Source organism: Sorex fumeus, unplaced genomic scaffold (genome assembly GCF_029834395.1).
Source record: "Sorex fumeus unplaced genomic scaffold, SorFum_2.1 ptg000022l, whole genome shotgun sequence".
In the NCBI taxonomy this organism is placed as follows: Eukaryota; Metazoa; Chordata; class Mammalia; order Eulipotyphla; family Soricidae; genus Sorex; species Sorex fumeus.
The window spans coordinates 172,096-194,499 of NW_026606079.1; the positions used below are offsets into that span (position 1 = coordinate 172,096).

At 60.8% G+C, this 22,404-nt stretch overlaps 1 protein-coding gene across 3 annotated transcripts in view; it reads left to right on the forward strand.

Annotated features, from left to right (window-relative positions):
• EML1 (EMAP like 1) overlaps positions 1-22,404 on the forward strand; it is a 92,452-nt gene that overhangs the window by 58,512 nt on the left and 11,536 nt on the right. Inside the window, exons 4-13 of one of the 3 annotated variants that reach the window (XM_056113672.1) lie at positions 6,658-6,792; positions 10,497-10,525; positions 11,269-11,325; positions 12,594-12,723; positions 15,300-15,449; positions 16,505-16,574; positions 19,508-19,618; positions 20,368-20,463; positions 20,967-21,101; positions 21,976-22,075. In XM_056113672.1, coding sequence (XP_055969647.1) covers positions 6,658-6,792; positions 10,497-10,525; positions 11,269-11,325; positions 12,594-12,723; positions 15,300-15,449; positions 16,505-16,574; positions 19,508-19,618; positions 20,368-20,463; positions 20,967-21,101; positions 21,976-22,075 — 1,013 coding nt within the window. The remainder of the gene's footprint in view (positions 1-6,657; positions 6,793-10,496; positions 10,526-11,268; positions 11,326-12,593; positions 12,724-15,299; positions 15,450-16,504; positions 16,575-19,507; positions 19,619-20,367; positions 20,464-20,966; positions 21,102-21,975; positions 22,076-22,404) is intronic. The other 2 variants (XM_056113673.1, XM_056113674.1) reach the window with 2 other exon arrangements.

The following is a 22,404-nucleotide window of genomic DNA, read 5'->3' on the forward strand; positions in this document are numbered from 1 at the left end:
GGCAGACAATTTCCCCCACACTCTCTCTCTACTTTGGTTACATTCGATATTTTGACACCAGTTCCACCACCACTCAAACCTGCCAAAAAGGCAATGCTAGACGATTTGCTTTGTATTGCTTGTTATGATAGGATATCACTTAATCACTTAATCACTTAACTTCCCGTTAGTCGTCGATTTGCTCGAGCGGGTGCCAGTAACGTCTCCATTTGTCCCTGTCGCGTGCTAGTGTAGCCCAATGGCATCTCTTCGCTCCGGGAACATGGAGGGCCTCAAACCGATCGTTCATGATCTTGACGAAGAAGTCTGACCATCATGAGACCAGTTGTAGTTACTGGTTTTGGCATATTGAATACACAGCGGATAGCTTGCCAGGCTCTTCCGTGCGGGCGGAATACTCTCGGTAGCTTGCCAGTCTTTCCGAGAGGGATAGAATGGATATCCATATTATGGATAGGATATAATGTCCAGGAAATTCTGTGTCGTTCTCTTCCGGGAGCTTTAGTTTATCGTCTCTGAGTCTTGGCTGTTGATGAGATTATACGGCACTGGGACAGTTTGTGGGGGTGGCTGCCAAGCTACTGGAAAACTGGGAACCTGGGGGGGAGGAGGTCCAGTCCTGATCCAAGTGGATTTGGAGATCTCAGTCATGGGTTCCCGCGTACCTGGGTTTTCCTGCTGGTCCGCTCTTGGGTGAAGCTTATCCCCTCTTGGGTGAGGTTCGTCTGAGAGTGTGGAGAGAGGCCTTGGGCATGATGGAGGTTGGGTTCTGAAGGTTTTCAGCTCCCGGGGCTCTGCTTGGAGAGGGGAGGGAGACTCACCCTGGCCCCTTCCCAGGTGCCCCGGTAAAGGCAGCCTGGCACGGGGTCAGGGCATTCTGCGTTGTTCTCTTCCAGGAGCTTTAGTTTATAATGGTCTTGGCCGTTGATGAGATTATATGGCACCAGAGGCAGTTTGTGGGTGTGACTGCCAAGCTACTGGGGGGAGGAGGCCCAGTCCTGATCCGAATGGGTTTGGAAATCTCATCAAGACTGACATTTGAGGTTAGCAAATACCTAGTGAACACATGAGATGCTTGAAGGAAATAGAACAATGAAAGTCGAAATGAAAACGCAGCTGTACCTTCCAGCCCCCAGCACATGGCCTGTCCATGCTGGCCACAGTGGGAATCCTTGCTCCTGGATTTCCAAGCAGCCTCTGAGTGATGGCGGAATCGATGAACTGCAAGGATGCCTCGGTGTAGTCAGTTTCCTGGGCCCTCAGAGACTGTGGGCCCCGGGGTGCCCACCGGCTGGGCCAAGGGATCGAAGGTGGAAATTAACGGGACAGAGCTTCTGAGTCGGGTCAGGTTAATGCTATGATCGTACCTGACTGATACCTTCCCCCAGAGGTGAGAAGATCAGCTCAGACAGGGCTCTCGGCCCTCGTTAAACCGGTGATGAGGGCAGAATTTGTTTCTCCGGGGCTTCCCTCCTAGCCGTGCTTGGGAGCTGCAGTGTCCCGGGACGAGTCCCACCAGGGCCAAGCCTCTCTTGGGTCCTTTAAGCTGTCTTCCCGGGCTGGACAAAGATGGGTTATTTGAGGATCCCCAAAGCCAGCGCGAGGGCTGGAGTGATAGCACAGCAGGGAGGGCATTTGCCTTGCATGCAGCTGACCCGGGTTCGATTCCCAGCATCCCATATGGTCCCCCCAAGCACTGCCAGGAGTAATTCCTGAATGCATGAGCCAGGAGTAACCCCTGAGCATCGCCAGGTGTGACCCAAAAAGCAAAAAAAAAAAAAAAAAGCCAGAGCAGTGCCGGGATTTTAGTACCACGTCACTAGCCCTCCAAATTTGTGTGGACTAGATTATGACCGATTTTACGAGCAAAATGAGGCCGGGGGAGAGGAAGGTGCTGCCCGGTCTCCACCCCCTCCCTCCATGCTTGGTCCTCCGGCCCCCTACCAGGTGACCCCCCCGCAGGGGTAGCCTGGAGCCCACAGACGGAGCGGGGACACAGCAGTGAGCCCCAACCCTGCCCGTCTCTGCGGGTCTGCCGGGCTGACCCCACGCAAAGGAGTGTGAGCGGGCCCTGGCTCTGCTCTCCGAACCCCACTTCTCTCTGCACCCCGGAATGGGGAGAACCGTATTGGACAGCGTGTGACAATCGAACAGCAGCCTGCCTTCCAGAAGCGGTCTCAGGTCGCTCGAGGCTGCTCCCTCGTTTGCGAACCAGTGTCCTCTTTCTTGACAAACTCCGGCTTCCCCTGAACTCGCCCTCCTTCTACACCCGCTTCCTGCCTCCCACGTGGAGCCCTGACCCACCCACTCCGTTTCTTTGCTTCTCCGGGACTCCGGAGATCCCGTCACGTCACGGCAGGAAAGCACGCGGGAAGTGCTTGCATTGTCCGTCCTGTCCATCTGTCCTTCGGGAAGGAGCCCAAGGAAGCACGCAAGGCCTGGTGGCCGCGAGGGTCTGAGAGGAAGGCCCACCCCGTGCTGTAAGCCACAGGGGTCCCCCCGACCAGAGTCCAGATGGACCCCGCACGTCTGCATCGGGACGGGCGTATGTTTGTTTTTCTCTCCTCTGGGATCTTTCAGCCAAGTGCTCCGAGAACAAACCCCCCTTGGAAATTGCCCAGTGCCCGGCGTGTGCTTTGTGTGGCCAATTAAGACTGGGAAGGGCTTTGTTCCCAGCGGTCAGGGGGATGCTTGGGGAGGGCTTACCTTGCTCAGCGGGGGGTTTGGGGGGGCTGAGCCCTCAATAGAACAATCTTCCCCCACCCCCCCAGCCCAGACAGTCGCTCATTCTTCCTGCTCTGAAGTCAGACGCGCCAATCACACAGAGCCGTGGGATCCCCGATCAGAACAGAATTGCCACAAAGGGGAGCTTTATCCCAGCAGCCGGGACTGACACTCGTCAGGAGCACCGGCCGTGGGGGTGCCCTGCCGGGCAGGGCCGCAGGACCAAGAGGGCAGAGATCCCAGACTGCTTTTGGTTGCTTCTAGAAACGCCGTCTGCTGGACTCTGCTGCCCTTCAGATCCGCTGGCCATTGGCGCTGCTCTGGGGTTCTGTGGCTGTTCTGCCAAGCGGGGTGGGGCGTGCCTTGCTGGGGTCCCTCCCCCTAACCTGCACCCATTCGGGTCCAGTGAGTGACCGCACGTGGTAGAGAGTTCTCCTAATGCGTGGGGTACTGGACGGTCCTTGGCCTCATCAGGATGACTCGGATTTGGCCATCAAAATCCATCTCCCAACGGTGACAGGGCCAGTTGCCCGGCCGTCAGTCATCAATGGGCGTGGCCTCGGCCCGCAGGACTGTTTCTCAATGTGCAAGACAGAACTGGCCAGGCCACAGTCCCTGAGGCTCACCGGGGACCAACCCTGCCCGCGAGGGACAACTGAGAAGGATGTTGAGTGGATGGTGGCCGCCATCCCAGGGTCGTCCCCCTTCCATCATGCCAGGTGACATCCCCAGGAAGCGTCTGGTCAGGCAGGAGCCACGGTGGGCAGAGGCCCGTCTGCACCCTGGGACAAGGGTGCATTGTCTCTGCAGATGCCAGGAAGGCCTCACGCAGCAAGGGAGACAGCCCGTGGCTCTCAGCCTGGTTCCTGCCCTCCTGCCTGCCACGCTCCCCTGGGGACCAGCGTCCAGGGCAGGGAGGCTGTGACATCTGGTTCAGCTGGAAGAATCTGTTGTGGGTTGGTTGTTTTGTTTTTGTTTTTGTTTTTTTCTTTTTGGGTCACACCCAGTGATGCACAGGGGTTCCTCCTGGCTCATGCACTCAGGAATTACCCCTGGCGGTGCTCGGGGGATCCTATGGGATGCTGGGAATCAAACCCGGGTCAGCCGCATGCAAGGTAAATGCCTTCCCCGCTGTGCTATCGCTCCAGCTCCATCTGGTTTAGCTGGGACTGGCAGGGTGCAGGGTGTGTGTGTGTGTGTGTGTGTGTGTGTGTGTGTGTGTGTGTATGTGTAATGAACCATCAGAGCTTACGAGTCGGGGCTTGGGAGTAGGACTGGAGGGAAGAGAGAGGTGTCGCGTCTGTTTCCACATCCTGGACACGGCCCTCGCCATGGGAAGAGCATGCGTCCCCGCTGTCCAGCCACAGGGCCCAGAGGTGCCAGGCAAACCCCCTGGGGGCCGGGACACCCTCACTGCGTGGGCAGTGCTGCCACATGGGGCCTGGGAAACCTGTGATACACCCGAACTGTGGCCCTGCCAAGGAAACGCCTCCTGTCTCCTAGGGGTCCGGAGTAGTAGGAGTTTGGGGGTGCAGGGTGTATCAGCATTTCTTCTGGTGCATTAATTCTGGTGTGGGGGCTCCCGCCTGCAGAGCCCCGCCCCACCCTTTGACTTCTCCCCGGGCCTTTGCACACATGGTCCTGTAGGCTTGAGTGACAGAGGCCTGGGACAGCTGTGACTCCCGCCAGGACCCTTCTCTGTCTTGGCATTCGGTGGTTTCTGCAGCTCACGGGCGCGGCTGGAGTACCCGCTGCCCCACTAGTGCCCGCGCTGTTCTGTGGGGTCGGTGCTTCAGTCCCCTCTGGCAGAGCTGGGCGTCTCCCGCGTGCAGGCAAACAGACCCCCAGCGCCCCGAGGGGCACCTGGGTCCCCTCCCGACCCCGTGTCGGCCTGGGCCTCTTCTCTTTGCTCCCTCGCCTGGCAGGTCCTGAGTCCCGTCACCATGGCCACTGTCGCTCTCAGCGGCCTGGTGTCCTGTACGCTGCAGGTTCTCCCCTGTGGGCAGCTGAGCCGGTGTGTATGGAGTGGTCTTGGTGATGGCCCTCCTGGCCCTACTCTTGGCCCCGGGCAAACGGGCCGGGAGACTGCAAAGGCCGGTCGCGTGATGTTTATATTAAACAGCATGTGTGGTTCTCAGAATGCCGGGACTGGCCAGCCCTGCTGACCCCGTAGCTGCTGGAGCGGGCATGGGGGGGAGGGGGGAAGCTGTGACCGGGCAGCCCCGCCCCCCGCGGGCTCAGGGCGTTTCTGCCCGCTCCCTCCCCTGCTGGCCTGAACTCGCTGTGAACTCCCCCAGGGACCCACACTTGGGCTCACAGCCTACCCGCCACACCCCAGAGACTCATGTGCGCGCGCACACACACATCTGTGATTGCCTCATCTCCAAACCGAATGCTCTAAGAATCCACACTGGATCTGAAGGCACAGCCGGGCCGTGCAATGGGGAGGCCCCGGGCTGCTTCCTGGGCCCCGGGAAAGCCGGGAAAGCTGGGCGCAAGGGAATTAGGTCACAGGACAGAGGGCGCCTTGGCTCCCGGCTGCAGTCACAAAAGCTGCGGCCCGAGATGAGTTCCGGGACCTTGGGCAGCCAGAGGGAAAGGGTCTGAGGCTAGTTGGAGGAGGAGGAGGAGGAGGAGGAGGAGGAGGAGGAGGAGGAGGAGGAGGAGGAGGAGGAGGAGGAGGAGGAGGAGGAGGAGAAAGGGGAAGAGGAGGAGGAGGGGGAGGAGGGAAAGGAGGAGGAGGAGGGAGGAGGAGGGGCATGGCCGGGCGCCCGTGAGTGAGGCTCAGGCCCCCTTGCACCCTGACCTGTGGGGCGCGGGTCACTGACACGCGGCCACACACAGTCTGTCTTGGTGCAGACGCCCACATGCTCCTGCCCTGCCCTGGTTGCGCACTGCTGCCTTCTGCAACCCTAGGTCCCCCCCTGTGGCCCCCAGCCCTCCCCCAGCCCCTCTGCCCCCCTCCCTTCCCCCACCCAGTCCTACTTCCTTCCTTCAGCATCCTGAGCACCTCCTGGGGCGCCCCCCTTATCACCCAGCCATGGCCACCTCGTGCCTCCGAACCGGCCCAAATGGGCCTCAGCCCTGTGCCTGCCTGGCCAACCGCCTGGACCCCCTGAGCGTCCACACTTCCGCTGGCCACTGAGTGGGCGAGAATGGCACAGGAACTGCAGGGGACAGGGGTTATGGTGAGGGTGGATGCTTGACAAGACCCCCTTCCTATGGGACTCCCCCTTCCTGTGGGAAACCCCCACACCCCTGCACTCCTACCCTGGCCCCGAACGACCCTGGGGCCTGGGATCACTGGTGGGCCACCAAGCCGTGTCCACGCCTGGAGGCTGTTTGCTTTTTCCTTTCTGGAAGTCTTGGTGTTCTTCCCCAGACCTCCCTCGGGGCCACCCAGCTGCCCCTCTGTTTCTGCAGGTGGAGGACAGGTGCTGGCGTGGACAGCGCCTCCAGACACGGGGGTCTCGTTGGCCCTCTGTTTGTGAGGGCCCTACCTCCTCGAGGGCCAGTTCCCCCACGCCTGCCCTCCAGGCCTTGGGGTTCAGCCCTGGCTGGCCGGGCACTGAGCTGTGTCCCTGGCTTCTGCCTGCCAATTGCCAGCTGTACCCTTGCCCACAGCCGGGGCTTGGGCAGTGCCCAGCGTCTCCTGAGTCTGGCGTGCCCCTCCCCCAGTCTTGCAGGGGTGGGGTCTTCGCTGCCCCCAGGCCTGTGGACTGCCCTTGGATTGTCCTTCCGAAGGCCGCGAAAAGAAGGGACCTTCTCGAGAGTTCTCCATCGTCCCTCTGAGAGCCAGTCATGGGCCCCAACCTGCACTCTGCCTCCGCCATGGGGGTCTCACCGCCTCCCCACGGGGGTCTCACCACCTCCACGTGGGAGTCTTGCCGCCTCCCCGCGGGGGTCTCACTGCCGTCCGGGTCTGTCTTGCAGCTCCATCAAGAGGACCAGCTCTTCCGAGCGCGTCTCTCCCGGAAGTCGAAGGGAAAACTCCGGGGACCCCAAAGGCAACCGTAACCGCACCGGGTCCACCAGCAGCTCCTCCAGCGGGAAGAAGAATAGCGAGAGGTAAGGGGCACCCTGGGCACCCGCCCTGGCAACGAGTCCAAGGGTGGCCTCAAGCACGAAGCCAGGAGCTCAGGGGGGTCCTGTGAGCCTCAGGGCGCTGCTGAGACCACCTCTCCGGGCAGCCCCATCACCATCCAGCCCCAGGCCCCCGGCCCCGCAGCACATAGAGCTCCTGAGCATTGGCTGGGGCTGGGGACGGGACTTTTCCCAGTGTCCCCTGCAGCGCGTGTCATCTTTGCAGAGCCCAGCCCCACACGCCCGCCGTCCTTTCTCCATCCCGGCAAGACGCCGGACTCGCAGTTTGTCAGAAGCTGTTCGCACGACTGAGCCGGCGCCAGAAATAGGAACCGCGTTCCTCTTGGTTTCTCGAACTGCGTTTCTAATTCTGAATCTGGCTTTCTGGGTAGCTCGTAACGGGTGCTGGTGCCCACCTCGGGAGCACATGGGAGTGTAGGAACTTGGCTTCTCGGCTGCAGCTCCCTGGCCCCGACCCCTCCCGCGCTCGTCTAGAACACGGGACTGTCACTTCATTCTCGAGGGTACACGACACGGAGGCCCACCCCGGGGGTCGGCTTCCAGATGCTCACGTGAAGGCCAGGACTTTGGTGCCCAGCGGTCAGCGCAGCCCAGGGGTGCCCAGACAGTGACCCGGTAGGTTTGTCATGATCCAGCTCGTGAGGGAAGCTGGCACTCGCTCCCTGGCACTGTCTCCGCAGCTGCTGGCGTGGGTTCTACCCTCTCATCCAGACAGTTAGCCTCCCTATCTGAAGATGAGGCTGACTGGAGGCTTATGCTCCGGAAGCTACAGGCCCTAGCGACAGGCGCCTGCCACGGCCCGCCAGAGCAGTTCTGCAAACGTGGCTCCTTCCCCACCCATCTGATTCCCATTAAGAAGTTCTAAAAGAGCCCGCATTGTGTAATCTCCACATCTATTTTATCTGTTAGATCCTCCGGCTTCGTAGATGGACTGGATAAATATTTCCATGAAAGATATTTACAGAGGAATTTTTTTTTTCCTCTGCCACCATGGAAACTCCTGGTTTGGGAGTGAGGGAATGGGAACTCTGACGAATAGCCTTCTGGAAGGCTCGGGACGTGCACAGAGCATGCCTGTGAGAGCTCACGCTTTGCACACGGCACCACAGAGGGGAAGCCCGGCTCTCAGGGGCCCTGCGGGGCCAACCACAGAAATACAGGAGCGGCAGGGCTGGACACGGCCTTGTTGCCCCCCATGGGGCGAGGCCCGGCACCTGACCCCTTCCCAGCCTTGACTCCCGGGAGCAGCTGTGCTTGGTGGCTTTCACCCTCTGGAGCAGCCTTGTCCGGCCAGTGCTGTCCCTGGGCTCGCGGGGTGAAGGGCACCCAGTTCATTCCTTTGTAACTGGACGGTCTCTGAGCGTGTCACCCACGGCACTCAGAAGCATCTGCCTACGGCTCGGGTGCTCCTCACATCTGCCCACGGCTCCATGGTACTCACACTCACACATGTGCACACACGTATATACATACACACACACACATACACACTCATTCACACATGTGCTCACAAGCACACACAAACACGCTCATACTTATACACACTCACACACACGAGCTCACACTTACACACATACACGCATTCACAATGTACTCACACACATACACACACTCACACTCATACACACTTACACACACGTGCACTCACACACATGCTCACTCTTCCATACGCACTCACACACGCTCGCACATATAATCACACACACACATGCTTACGCAGACACACTCACACGCACACACATGCTCACACTCACAGACGCACACAGACACGCACACACGCTCACACTCATACACGCTCGCACGCACGCTGAGTCAGTGAAGGGCGCTCCTCCTCCTGGGGCGCATCTGAAGTTGGGTGAAGGCAGCTGATCTTCAGGGCGCTGTGCGGGGCGGGTCTGGGCGGCCGGCCTGCGTCCTCCGACGGTGGCCGTACCCTCCGCGAGTCGGCAGGACTCAGCGCCCCTCCGCGCGCCCCTGTGTCCCAGCAGCCCCGCGGCTGAGATGCTGTGGCTTGAAGGGGTCGGCCTGGCCTTTCCGCCAGAGCTGCGGGAGCACTGTGTGAGCAGCGCCGCCTAGTGGTGGGTCGCACCACCGCGCTCTAGCCGTGAGCCCGCCGCTAGTGAAGCACTTGCTCTGTCTCTGCTTTCAGACCTCATGCACCTGTGCTCAGGGCCGACTCCTAGCTCTGTGCTCAGGGCCGACTCCTGACAAGCTCGGGGCCCCTACGGGGTGCCGGGGATCAAACCCAGGTCAACGGCATGCAAGCAGGCACCTGCCTCCTGTGCTGTTGCTCCGCCCCCTCCTCTCACCCCTGTGAACCATAGTTTTCACCCAGACCGTTTCATCCTCCGAGCCACGGCTGCGCCCACCGCTCTGCCAGTGCAAACCTTCTTCGTTGCTTTGCTTTGAGGCTGCTGGGTAGAGCCCATAAGTAGAGGTGGGCTCGGGCCCGTGGAAGTAGGAGGAAGGAAGAATCCTCCCGACCGTGGCGGGGCCTCAGGGGCACACCGCGTCCCATCCTGCACCCTCAGAAGCCCCCAGAAGCTGTGCCGTGTCCACAGGCTGGGGACCCTGCACCGGCCGCTCCCAGCCAGGCTTCCCGCCGACCAGAGAGCAGCACCCCCACCCATCACAGAACCGCTCTCAGGGGAGGCCAGGGTGGGGGAGACAGGTGGGGGATGAGGTCAGAGTTCACTTCCTCTCCTGGGTGCTGGTGCCTGCTGGGACCGAGTACTCCCGGGTCCCCTCCTGCATCTCCTCCCGCGTTCCCCCCTCCCCCATATCCCTCCCGCGTCCCCTCCCATGTCCCTGGCATCCCATAAGGTCCCCCGAGCACCGCCAGGAGTAATTCCTGAGTGCAGAGCCAGGAGTAGCCCCTGAGCATCGCCCGGTGTGACCCCAAAAAGCAAAATGAAATGCAGAGAGGGCATGCCAGGTGTGTGCCTGCCAAGGAGCATGCACGCACACATTCACATACACACACACACAGGTGTACCCATGTGCACACACATACACACATGTCCACACACACACACACACATACATGTGCTCAGCGTTGCTCTTCCTCACTGCCCCCCACCCCGGAGCGGGTCTCCTGTTCTCTGCTTGCACATGGGGTCACCGGGCAGCTGGTGGGCAGTGGCAGAGCCTGGGCACTAGAGTCCTGACACAGGACCTGCTCTAGGCCTTTCCGAACCTCTTTCTTGGCCGCCATGGGGTGAGGCTGTCCCCACGGTGGTGGCCAAGGGGCCTCTCCTGGTCTCCCAGCCCCGGGCCCTACCCAGTCCCCACGGCCACGCCCCAGGGTTCCCTGGCACCCTTGGGGTGGGCTCTGACTGCCCATGGGAAGAGAAGAGGAAGGAAACTGAGGCACGAGGCACGTCGCCCTTCCCAGTAGGACTCCTGAACCACTGGACGGTCCCCCTGCCCTGACCATGACCAGGCACGGCCTTGGCGACATGGGCATCGTGACCCTTGTGCCTGCAGGCAGCCCTGCACCCTTGGTCTCTGAGGACACTCCCTGTCCTGCAGCTGCCCAGCCGAGTACCGCTGGGGTGCGGGGGGCCTGCAGGGGGCGGGCTGGAGCACCCCGAGTCCCCGGCCCCCGCGTGAGCGAGCTGAACCCAGGAGCCCTCTAAATGCCGTGTCTGTATGTGTTCTTCCCACAGCAAACCCAAGGAGCCCGTCTTCAGCGCAGGTAAGCCGGCTGCGGGGTACGGCCGCCCCCTCGCCCCTGCCCGAACCCCCACATGGAAGCAGCTGAGCCCAGACAGTCAGAACCTGCCTCGCTCAGACAACCGGGGTTGGGGGGTCTGACCCCTCCTGCACCCCTACCACAGGGGAACAGCAATGACTCTGGGGCCGCTCTCCCGACCCCCTGTGCCTCGGAGGAGGCTGCATTCCCCTGGAGCTTGGTCCAAAAGTAGCTCTTCTTCTTTTTCTGCCTCTGATTTCCCAAACTAATCATTCTTGTTCCCGAGCTTCTTAAAACCCCAGAACTCTGCATCTCGCCATGGGGAAGATGCTCATTCCAGGAGACTAACTAGATCTCACGGGGGCGTGTGAGACTCAACCCTGAGCCGCAGCGCGCTCAGCCTGGAGAAGCCCCGGGCTTGATTCCCTGACCCCTCTGGGTGCCTAAACTCTGCTGCTGGTGGCCCCCAAGCCTCCCAGGGGTGGGCCCAGATACCACAGATAAAAAAGGAAAGAAAAATGCAGAGGAAGCGCACCCCAGGGCACTGTGATGAAGTCCTGGCGGGGCCGAGATTCTTGTCCAGGGCACGTGCACTCCTGTTCCTCTGCGGGGGGGGGTGGACCCCGCCCTGGGGAGAGGTCCCCCCAAAGCTTGCAGAGCCCAGCGACCCCCCCAAAGCTTGCAGACCCCAGTGACGGGGGTGGGCAAGGGGGTCATGCCGCAGCTCACCCTGTCTCCTCATCCAGCACTTCTGTCTCTGTCTCCGAAATCCCAAGGCAAGCGCCGGGTGACCCACTGCAAAGGTAGGCGGCCCGGGCAGGCCGCGCCCGGCTGCAGGACAGCACCTTGACACCCGGCAGCAGCCCTGAGACCCCCGGGCGGGTGTGGCACTGCGTGTGCGCTGGGCCGTGGCTGGCTGACCGTGTCTGCGTGCTCCCGCTCGGCCCCCGCGTGTGGTTTGGCGTGTACGGGCCGCTGAGCTGGTCGCTCTCCTGGGCAGCGTGTGCCGTGGGACCGCTCAGTGGAGGAGGATGGGGCAGGGGGACGCCTCCGGCTGGGGACCACATTCTCCGGGGGCGATGTCCTAGCGTAGCGCGCCTTAGGGACAGCCAGAGGGGCTCTCGTGCATGCCCAATGGCATCGTACGAGCCGTGGACGGGACAGGATCGGTGAGGAGAGTGTGGCCCGCTTGACACCCGCCGGCCTGATGAGCGGCCCAGGGTGGGTCCCTGAAGAGGCCAGGCGGTTCCTGTGGCAGGGAGGCCCCGCGAGGACCAGCCAGGAGTGCAGCTTTGGCCCTGCCTGCTTGGGGAGGGCCACCAAGGCCGCCAGGGAGCAGAGACCCTGCGTTTCTCTGGAAGTTGATGAGTTGCCCTGAATGTCCATTTCTGGATTTCTCTGTTGTCCCTGCATCTATTAAACAGGTTTTTGTGGAAGTGTTTGCCCTGGGTGGTTTGGCTTCCCCGCTCTCTAACCGCTCTCTCCTGCTTCCTGCTGGTCCCCGCCCTCCTGGGGTCTCTGCATGCATCTAGCACGACTTCTGTGGCCTGTTCCCTGCCCTCCAAAGGTGTTTCACTAATAAAAATTTTAAAAAAATAAATTAAATTAAAAAATAAACAAAGACCGTCCCATTAGGAGAGACATAAGGGGCCCCAGCGATAGCACAGCGGGGAGGGCGTTTGCCTGGCATGCAGCCGACCCGGGTTCCACCCCCTGCATCCCATAGGGTCCCCCGAGCACCACCAGGAGTGATCCCTGAGTGCAGATTAACCCCTGAGCACCATAGGGTGTGGCCCAAAACAAAACTAAACTAGAAAAGAAAGTCCCTTTGCGTCTCCCCATTTGAATGTCCGGTGGCACCCGATAAACGTGGCCCTTGAGCCTGCACGTTCTCCAGCCTCGGGACAGACCTTCTGTGCCGTGTCAGTCGCAGTCTGTGGGTGCCCCGGTGCCTCTCCCCGCCGAGGAGGAAAGTCGGAGCTGACCGTTGGGCGAGGACTCTGTGGGGCCCAGGCCCCTCCCGCCCGCCAGGCCCGGCGGTCACCCCTCACTGGACTCTCCCTCTCCGTAGAGGAGGGCTACGTCAAAATGTTCCTTCGCGGCCGCCCCGTCACCATGTACATGCCCCGGCACCACGTGGACTCCTACAACCTGGAGGCGAAGGTGGAGCTGCCCGCCAAGAGGCTGAAGCTCGAGTGGGTGTATCCTTCCGCGCCCTGCACCCCCACTTCCTGCCGCTCCCCCCCCCCAGCTCCCCGCACCCGCCATCCCGCTCCCATCCCTCACCCCGCACCCCGCACCCCGCACCCATCCCACCCCACCCCACACTGTCCCACACCCCTCCCACCCCCTCCTGAACCCTCCCTCACCCTCCCACCCCATCCCACCTCCTCCCACCCCCATCCCACTCCTCCCACCCCTCCCACCCCTTCCTACCCCTTTCGACCCCATCTCACCCCCTCCCAAACCCATCCCACCCACTCCCATCCCCTCCAAGCCCTCCCACCCCTTCCTGCCCCTTTCCACCCCCTCCCACCCCCTCCCACCCTTTCCCACCTCTTCCTACCCCTTTCCACCCCATTCCACCCCCTCCCAAACCCATCCCACATCCTCCCGAGCCCTCCCACCACCCCCTCTGAACCCTCACACCCCCTCCCACACCCAGCCCATCCATCCCCCTGCTCCCCACACCTGCCCATCCCGTCATCGCTGCTGCTTCTCCCCTGAATTCAGGGGAGTCAGGGCCAGGAGCTCAGGGTTCCACTGTAAACATTCGCGGAACTTTTTTGCCAGATCATTTCCCTACCCAGTTCAAGTGGTATTTCGCTCTCAAAGTTGTGTTTCAGGTTTGAACAGATCCATCCCAGAATCTGAAACGCTTTGAAATGGGTTTTCGGTTTTGTTTTAGACACTCTGATTTGCAGTAACAATAATACAGGTTTTTACGCGAAAACAACCCCAACCCAGCACCCTCCCCAGAGTGTCCGCTTTCCTCTGCTGTATCTCACATCCCAGGGTCCCCCACTCTCCTGCCCCTGCCCCCCCCACCAGAAGCTTTATCCCCGAGGAGCTGGGAACGGCGGGGAGCCAGAAAGAGTTAAGCCTTTTTCCTCTCCTGTGTGTGTGTGTGTGTGTGTGTGTGTGTGTATGGTACCTTTACAGATACTTTTATAAGGTTGAAAAAAAAATGGTTGGACTCCTAGATTACAACAGAAAAATAGCTCACGGGGCCAGAGAGCTGAGACGGGGCTGAGGGTACCCCCTTCCGTGTGGTTGACCCAGTTCTGTCCCCTGCGGCCAGTGCATCTTGGAGGCCTGGGGCCCTGCTGGAGTACCCCAATGTGCCGACACTGCAGTGACATTGCCACTAAGCCATATGCCTGACTGTCCCTGCGAGTACCTCCCAGATGAAAGCAAAGCCAGAGACGCACCAACGCTGGCAGCATGTGGGTGCCATTACTGATGGCATTTATTTTTACATATTTTATTTATTTATTTTTAGCAAAGCAAGGTAGTTGTGTGGGGTTTTTTTGTTGTTGTTGTGTTTGCTTTTGGGGTCACACCCAGCGATGCTCAAGGGCTAGTCCTGGCTTTGCACACAGAAATTACTCCTGGCGGTGCTCGGGGGACCATATGGAATGCTGGGAATCGAACCCAGGCCAGCCTTGTGCAAGACAAATGCCCTACCCTCTGTACTATCGCTCCAGTCCCACAAGGTAGTTTTAATTGCCTAAAACTGATTTAGAAAGACCTCAGGGGAGGCCCAAAGAGATAGCACCGCGTGTAGGGCATTTGACTTGCACACACTTATCTGGGTTTGATCCCCGGCATCCCACATGGTCCCCAGGAGTGATCCCTGAGTGCAGAGCCAGAAGTAATCCCTGCACATCGCCATGTATGACCCAAAACACAACAAAACAGGAGGGAAGAGAAAGAGGAAATTCAGGGCAAACAGAGGCTCAGAAGAGCCAGCCTATTTTTACCGACTTTAAAATGCAAGGATGGGGCCCGGAGTGATAGTACAGCAAGTAGGGCCTTTGCCTTGCACATGGCTGCCTCAGGTTCAATTCCCGGCATCCCATATAGTCCCCCGAACACCGCCAGGAGTAATTCCTGAGTGCAGAGCCAGGAGTAACCCCTGAGCATCACTGGGTGTAACCAAAAAAAATCAAATCCAAGGGCGTCAAAACTGAAACATTTTTCCCTTGGAACAGGACTTAAAACTGCTTGATCTGCTTTTGTTTGGAGGGCTTCCTGTGGTGCTCAGGTTCACAGAGGGGTACAGAGGAAGTGCCCCTCGCTGCTGACTCCCCACTGACCCCCGGTTCCCTCCTGCTCCCGTCTCTGCCCCACTCACGTCTGGTCAGAGAAGGAAGTTCCCTGAGAACACTGTCTTCTTTCCTGAGCCCCATGTTAGAAACACATATTCATGGGGGCAGAGGCCTTGCATCCTGGGGCCCGGGTTCCATCCCAACCCTCAACCCGGGGCGAGTCAGACCCAACGCCCAGAAAAGGACGCACCCACACGGGTGGCGTGGCCCTGCGCGGGGTCCCGGCTTCATAGGGGGGCTCTGCCTGGGTGTCCCTTGGGTGTCGCTGAGCATGTTGGCACCGATCCGCGTTAATCAAGCCACGTTCCCATGCGGGCCGCCCGTGGACAGGCCAGCACGGGCAAGTTTGGTCCGTGGGGCCGTGGGCAGCAGCTCGTGCCTGTCAAGTGCCGGGATCTGGGGTCCGCCCCCGGAGGGAAGCCGCCTGTTCCTTGACCCGCGCGCAGCTATGGGTACCGGGGCCGGGACTGCCGGAACAACCTGTACCTGCTGCCCACCGGGGAGACCGTGTACTTCATCGCCTCCGTCGTGGTCCTGTACAGCGTGGAGGAGCAGCTGCAGCGCCACTACACCGGCCACAACGACGACGTCAAGTGGTGAGTGGAGACGCTGAGGAGGGACGCCCTGCCCAACCTGGACTCCAGTGCCCTGAGCCCCTGAGGGCGCCCTCTGGGGGCCACCCTCCACCCCCACCCCCCTCCCCACCACCTCCGGCCCAGCCCCACCACCTGCTTCCCCGTAAAACATCCCGTGCTCGCAGCCTCAAGTTTGGGTCTCTGTGTTTCCAAGCCTGAGCCTGTCGCCTGCCGTTTTGTGACTGGTGTTTCTCTGCGGTTCTGTCGCCCCTACCGAGGCCTGACTGGGGATGTTTGTACCTCGGGAGAGGGGAAGGAACAGGAGGGGGTTCCCAAGGTTCTCTTGGTCCAAGCATCCTGGACGTCAGCTGTAAAAATCCCATTGGGGAAAACAAAAAGATCAAAGGGGTTTTGCTCTTTGATGTGCTCAGAGTTGCAGGTTATCTAAGGGGTCCTGAGATAGGACTGGCTTATTTTTCATCAAAGAGGCTTCTCTTTTTTAAAAAAAAAATTATATTTACTTTTTTGGGGGGGGGGAGGGGCACAGGGCTCAGGAACTGGCCCTCGGGGTTCAGAAACCGCCTTGGTCACTCAGATGCCCGGCGTTTCATACTTCTTGAACTTGATCATTGGAAAATCTGCCTCTGAAGAGGAAATGTTCTGTTATGGAGAGAGGCTCGGGGGTAGGGCATTGAGGGGGGGGTCACACCCAGCGAAGTGGTTGCTCTTGGCTTGGTGCTCTTGGACTGATCTCCATCAGTTCCACTTTAAGCCGGTGGGTTTCAATCCTCGTCCTCCTAAGACCCAATCCTGGCCCACAGAGCGGCCAGCGACAGCCACTGGTGTGGCCAGTGCGTGGTGGGGCTGTGAGGTGGCGCTTGGGTTAGTGGCCTCAGGCCTGGGCCAAGGGCGAGGTGGCAGGAGAAATGGTTAGAGTGGGCGGCGCTCACGGTTCTGGGACCACAGTGTCCCAGGCCTTGGCCCTGCCCCCAGCTGTCCCCGTCGGCTGCCCCCGTCTCCACCCCCCCACCCGTTGGTGCCCACGGCTTGGGTGTCATGAAATGTCCTTTTTCCAGCCTCGCCATCCACCCCGACAGGATCACCATCGCAACAGGGCAAGTCGCCGGCACGTCAAAGGATGGCAAAGTGAGTCCCTCTCTCTTCCCGCATGTTTGCAGCGCCCCGAGTCCTCTGGGACCCCTCGGCCGATGGGCCGACCTGCTGGGGTGCAGAGGAGGCGAAGGGGCTGTGGCCGCGGGGTAGCCTGTGGGTGCCGGCACCTCCTCCGGGTCCCCTGAGCTCCACCAGGTGTGGCCCCAGACAAGCAAAAAAAGCCTGGGGATGCGTCTGCACCCTCCTGTGAAAGCCGAGGGAAATCAGAATTCTCACGGTGACCCCGCGGCTCCTGGCGCCCAACTGCATGTCGGCCTGAGTCTGTGCCCTCTGCTCCCTCTCGCTCTCCTATCTCCCTCTCTCTCTGTCTCTCTCTGTCTCTGTCTCTCTTCCCCTTCTCTCTCTCCCTCTCTCCGTCTCTCTCTCCCCCTCTCTCCCTTTGTCTGTCTCTTCCTCTCTCTCTGTGTCTGTGTCTGTCTCCTTCTCTCTCTCTCCCTCCTTCCCTCCATCCCTCTCTCTCTCTGTCTCTCCCTCTCCTATCTTCCTCTCTGTCTCTCTCTGTCTCTGTCTCTCTTCCCCTTCTCTCTCTCCCTCTCTCCGTCTCTCTCTCCCCCTCTCTCCCTTTGTCTGTCTCTTCCTCTCTCTCTGTGTCTGTGTCTGTCTCCCTCTCTCTCTCTCCCTCCTTCCCTCCATCCCTCTCTCTCTCTCTGTCTCTCCCTCTCCTATCTTCCTCTCTGTCTCTCTCTGTCTCTCTGTCTCTGTCTCTCTTCCCCTTCTCTCTCTCCCTCTCTCCGTCTCTCTCTCCCCCTCTCTCCCTTTGTCTGTCTCTTCCTCTCTCTCTGTATCTGTGTCTGTCTCCCTCTCTCTCTCTCCCTCCTTCCCTCCATCCCTCTCTCTCTCTGTCTCTCCCTCTCCTATCTTCCTCTCTGTCTCTCTCTGTCTCTGTCTCTCTTCCCCTTCTCTCTCTCCCTCTCTCCGTCTCTCTCTCCCCCTCTCTCCCTTTGTCTGTCTCTTCCTCTCTCTCTGTGTCTGTGTCTGTCTCCTTCTCTCTCTCTCCCTCCTTCCCTCCATCCCTCTCTCTCTCTGTCTCTCCCTCTCCTATCTTCCTCTCTGTCTCTCTCTCTGTCTCTGTCTCTCTTCCCCTTCTCTCTCTCCCTCTCTCCGTCTCTCTCTCCCCCTCTCTCCCTTTGTCTGTCTCTTCCTCTCTCTGTGTGTCTGTGTCTGTCTCCTTCTCTCTCTCTCCCTCCTTCCCTCCATCCCTCTCTCTCTCTCTATCTCTCCCTCTCCTATCTTCCTCTCTGTCTCTCTCTGTCTCTGTCTCTCTCTGTCTCTTTCTGTCTCTGTCTCTCTGTCTCCCCCCACTCCCACTGCCCAGGAGCCGTTAAGCTCTGTCCCACAGTGAACATTCCAACAGAGGTCCACACATTTAAGAGGCGAAGTTAAAAATTGCTACAAATGATCATTTGAAATTGTAAGCCAGTGAGAAAATCAGTAAAGAATCCGAGATACTGAGCCATGGCCAAGGTGATAGCCCCGCGGGGAGGGCGCTGGCCTTGCACATGGCCAACATGCGACATGGGTTCAATCCCCAGCACCCCACAGGGTCCTCCGAGCCCTGCCAGGAGGGCTCATCTCTGAGTGCAGAGCCAGGTGTGGCCCTAAAACAAACCGAAAAGATCACGAGCCTCCAGCTGTGGGCGTTTCGCCTCTTGCACAAACCCCTGCTCCTGGAGGAGCCCCGCTCGGCCCGATGACCCAGCCGCCCGCGCCCTCGGGAAGCAGACACGTGGATGACAGCGGGAGAGGCTGACTCAGACCCGCCCTCTGCGGTGTCCTGCTGTCTGTCCAGGTCTTCACTGCCCATGTGAGCAGGAGCTGGGGCAGGAAGCCTCCCACCCTCCTCAGTGAACTGTGTCCAAAAGCCATCTGCATCTCCTGTTTGCATCTCCCCTTTGTATTGGGGAGATTAGGCCACACCTGGCAGTGCCCAGGGCTGACTCCTGGCTCTGCTCTCAGGGGTCACTCCTGGCAGGCTCGGGGAACCCACGTGTGGTGCCGGGGCTCGAACCCAGGCCTGCTGCATACAAGGCAAGCGATTACGATTCACCCCTGTACTATCGCTCCATTAAATTTTCGTCATTCAATTTTCTGTGAGATGGAGCCTCATCCAGCGATGCTCAGGGTATACTCCTGGTTCTGTGCTCAGGGGGTGTGACACTCCTGGTGTGACTTGGGGGAGAATGATGTGTGTGGCCAGAGATCAAGCCCGGGTGGGCCGTGTGCTCCCGCGCGGTGGCTCCTGCACCTTCCTCAGCCGCCAGCCACCGTGGTGTGGATACCACACTGACACTGAGATGACTCCCTGTGCCTGGTGCTCCCGGGGACGATCTGGGTGCCACTCCTGGCACTGTCAGGACAGTTGGAAAGAGGAGGAAGTGAAGACCTGGAATCCAGGCAGGTCCCCTGGGACCCCACAGGCCCCTCTTGGTGGCGGGAGCATCATGCGTTTGTCCCTGCTCCAGAAGCTGATGGGCCCTCTAGGGCCAGGGGACGTGGGGCCACCAGCCCTGCCGGCCCCTCCCAGACACCCGGGCTCAGGCCCCAGGCCCCTGCCGGCCTCTGCGTGCTAGTGTCTCATGACGCAGGTCTGTCTCGGGCACACTGGACACGGGAAGAGGGCTCGGGACCCCCGAGACGGGGCAGAGTGGACCCTCGCACAAGTCAGGGCCACGTCCGCTGTGAACCCGGCTTTGCAGAGGCCACAGGGGTGAAGCGGGACGAGCCCTACGCGGCTCCACCTTCCTTCCGGGCTCAGAGAGGAGGGCCACCCGGTCAGCAGCGGCCGGGCAGCTGCTCGGGGACCCCGATGGGAAGCGCCTGCCCCCCCGTGGGACCCGGTGACCTCCCCGTCGCTGCCTTCCCAGCCCCAGGCACCCCCACCCTGACACGCGTGTCTTTCTTCGCAGCAACTGCCCCCACACGTGCGCATCTGGGACTCCGTGACCCTGAACACGCTGCACGTCATCGGGACGGGCTTCTTCGACCGGGCCGTCACCTGCATCGCCTTCTCAAAATCCGTGAGTGGGCAGCCGGCCACCGTGGCAAGGGGGTCAGGGTCTCCAGGGTCCTGATCAGCCTCCCCTCCTGCTGGCCATTAGCCCAGCTCGTGGCTGCATCCGGAGTCTCCCCGTGATCGCTCCTGCCCACCTTCAGGACGTGTCGTGGTTGGTGGCAGACCTGGGCCACGCAGCTGCTCTGCCCACCTCACCGCCCAGGCTCCGAACCCGCCAGAGGAGGCCAGTTTGGGTTTCTGGCGGGGTTGGGGATAATTTTGTTTTTTTTTTTTTTTTTGGTCTTTTGGCCACCTCTGGCGGTGTGCAGAGCTGACTCCTGGCTCAGAGCTCAGGAATCACTCCTGGCGGTGCTCAGGGCACCATATGCGATGCCCGGGATGGAACCCGGGTTGGCAGTGTGCCTGTAAGCCCAGCCCCAGAGGCCAATGGCAGAGGCTGTGGTGAAAGCCTCCCTGCCCAGCCCGACCCAGCTGACCCAGTGAGCAGGTCTCAGATCTGTGGATGTGTCTCTATAGCCAGACTGACCGCTCCTTGGGGCCGAGCCAAGCAGACGTTCAGTTCGAACCCGGATCTAGCTGGAATATTCCCCGGTGCCTTGCCTGGGCTTGTGGCAGAACCCCCGCCTGCGGGCACAAGACCCAGGCTGGATCCCGGCAGCGGCCCAGGCCCCACCGGCCACCACATGTGGGTCAGGAAGGGGACAGAGGCCAGCAGAGCGAGCAACGGGCCTGTGCCACACCTCTCGCCCACAGAACGGGGGGAGCAGCCTGTGCGCCGTGGATGACTCCAACGACCATGTGCTGTCCGTGTGGGACTGGCAGAGAGAGGAGCGGCTGGCTGCCGTGAAGGTGCGCCCCCCCCCACGGCCTCTAACCCCCCCCACGACCTCTCGCCCGCCCCCACCATGGCCTCCTACCCCTCCCGCATGGCCTCTCGCCCGCCACCCCCCATGGCCTCTCACCCGCGCCCCCCACTCCCGCTCGGTCTTTCTCCCACTGCTCAGGAGGGGCACTGCCCAGAGAGGCTGCAAGGAAGGCCCTACCCCCGCCCTTCTTCCTGCTGCAGTTCCCAGAATTTTCATCCTTGTCTTTTCCGCCTGTTAAAATCAACGTGTCCAGGCCCACCTGGGTGTCCTCACCCCGCCTCATGCACCTGAGATAAGCTTAAGGTGTCTAACACTACAGGGCTGGACCCTGCCCCCCACCCCACCCTGAGTGCACTGCCCAGGCTCAGGGGCACTGGGGACCCCGGCCCAGGGACTTCGGAGCAGAGTCATAGGGAAGAGCTGCGGGCACAGCTCCGCCCAGGCCATGTCCCCGCGCAGACCCGAGTCCCGCCCTGCATCCCACAGTGCTCCAACGAGGCCGTGTTCGCCGCGGACTTCCACCCCACGGACCCCAGCACCATCGTCACCTGCGGGAAATCGCACCTCTATTTCTGGAGTCTGGAGGGGAGCACGCTGGCCAAGAAGCAGGGGCTGTTCGAGGTGAGGGGGGCGGAGGCCGCCGGTCACCCCTGCCAGCGAGAGCATGCCGGGTTCTGGGCTGGTTCAGGTTCCGGGTCCCGAGTAGGCCGGCCGCTCACCAGCTTCTACGGACGTTCCAGGCAGCCCCGTGCAGGCCAGGGCTGGGGTGTGCCGGGGCCGTGATGTTGGTGGCTTGAGCCAGTGAGCAGAGGGTAGCCCAGAGGCGGCGTCCATCCCTGCAGCACTGCAGACGCCTGGGCCTCAGAGCTCCTCAACAGCCCCCCCGCTACCTGAGCCGTCCCTGCGCCCCACGCCCCCCGGGACTATGGACGGGGTCGCTTCTCGTTGTCCCAGCACCATCTGCCATCCGCTGCTGTGCTGGGAGCGGGCACTGCTCTGTTGGGGAGCCCATGAGCGGTGGAACCACTGAGAAGGAAGGCACAGAGCTGGTGGCAGTGCCTAGTGGGGCCACGGCCCTGTCACAGGCCACATCCCCGGCCTATGTGTCCCTGTGACAGGCCACGTCCCTGGCCCATATGACCCTATGACAGGCCACATCCCGGCCCGCACATCCCTATGACGGGCCCTGACCCCGGCCCGCACATCCCTGTCATAGCCCTCATCCCTGGCCGCCATGTCCCTGGCCTACACGTCCCTGTCACAGGCTTTTTTTTTTTTTTTTTTTGCTTTTTGGGTCACACCCAGCAATGCACAGGGGTTCCTCCTGGCTCTGCGCTCAGGAATTACCCCTGGCGGTGCTCAGGGGACCATATGGGATGCTGGAAATCGAACCCGGGTTGGCCGCATGCAAAGCAAACGCCCTACCCGCTGTGCTATTGCTCCAGCCCCTGTCACAGGCTATTTCATATTCATGCATCTCTGTCACGTTCTGCAGAAGCAAGAAAAGCCCAAGTTCGTCCTGTGTGTGACTTTCTCTGAAAATGGCGACACCATTACTGGCGACTCCAGCGGGAACATCCTGGTGTGGGGAAAAGGTAACGCATGTCCGCGCCCAGAGCTTCTGGCTCATCTCAGGGGGCTGGTGTGGGGGGTGCACAGGTGAGGAGGGGGGCTCGTGGGAGCCCAGCTTCCCTTGTGTATGCACAGGTAAAGCCAAGAACGCAGAGAGAGCAGGGCCTGAAGGGCTCTGGACGGCCCTTCTGGAAGGTTCTCGGAGCCGGAATTGTGACGGGGTCCCTTGTAGGCCTGGACACTTACTGGGCTCTCGCTCCCACCCTCCCCCTTCCCCCCCGGGGCCTGGCGTGTCCTCTTTGGTCTCTGACTGTCCCTTCCTGGTCCTGCCGCCCTCAAACACCCTGAATGC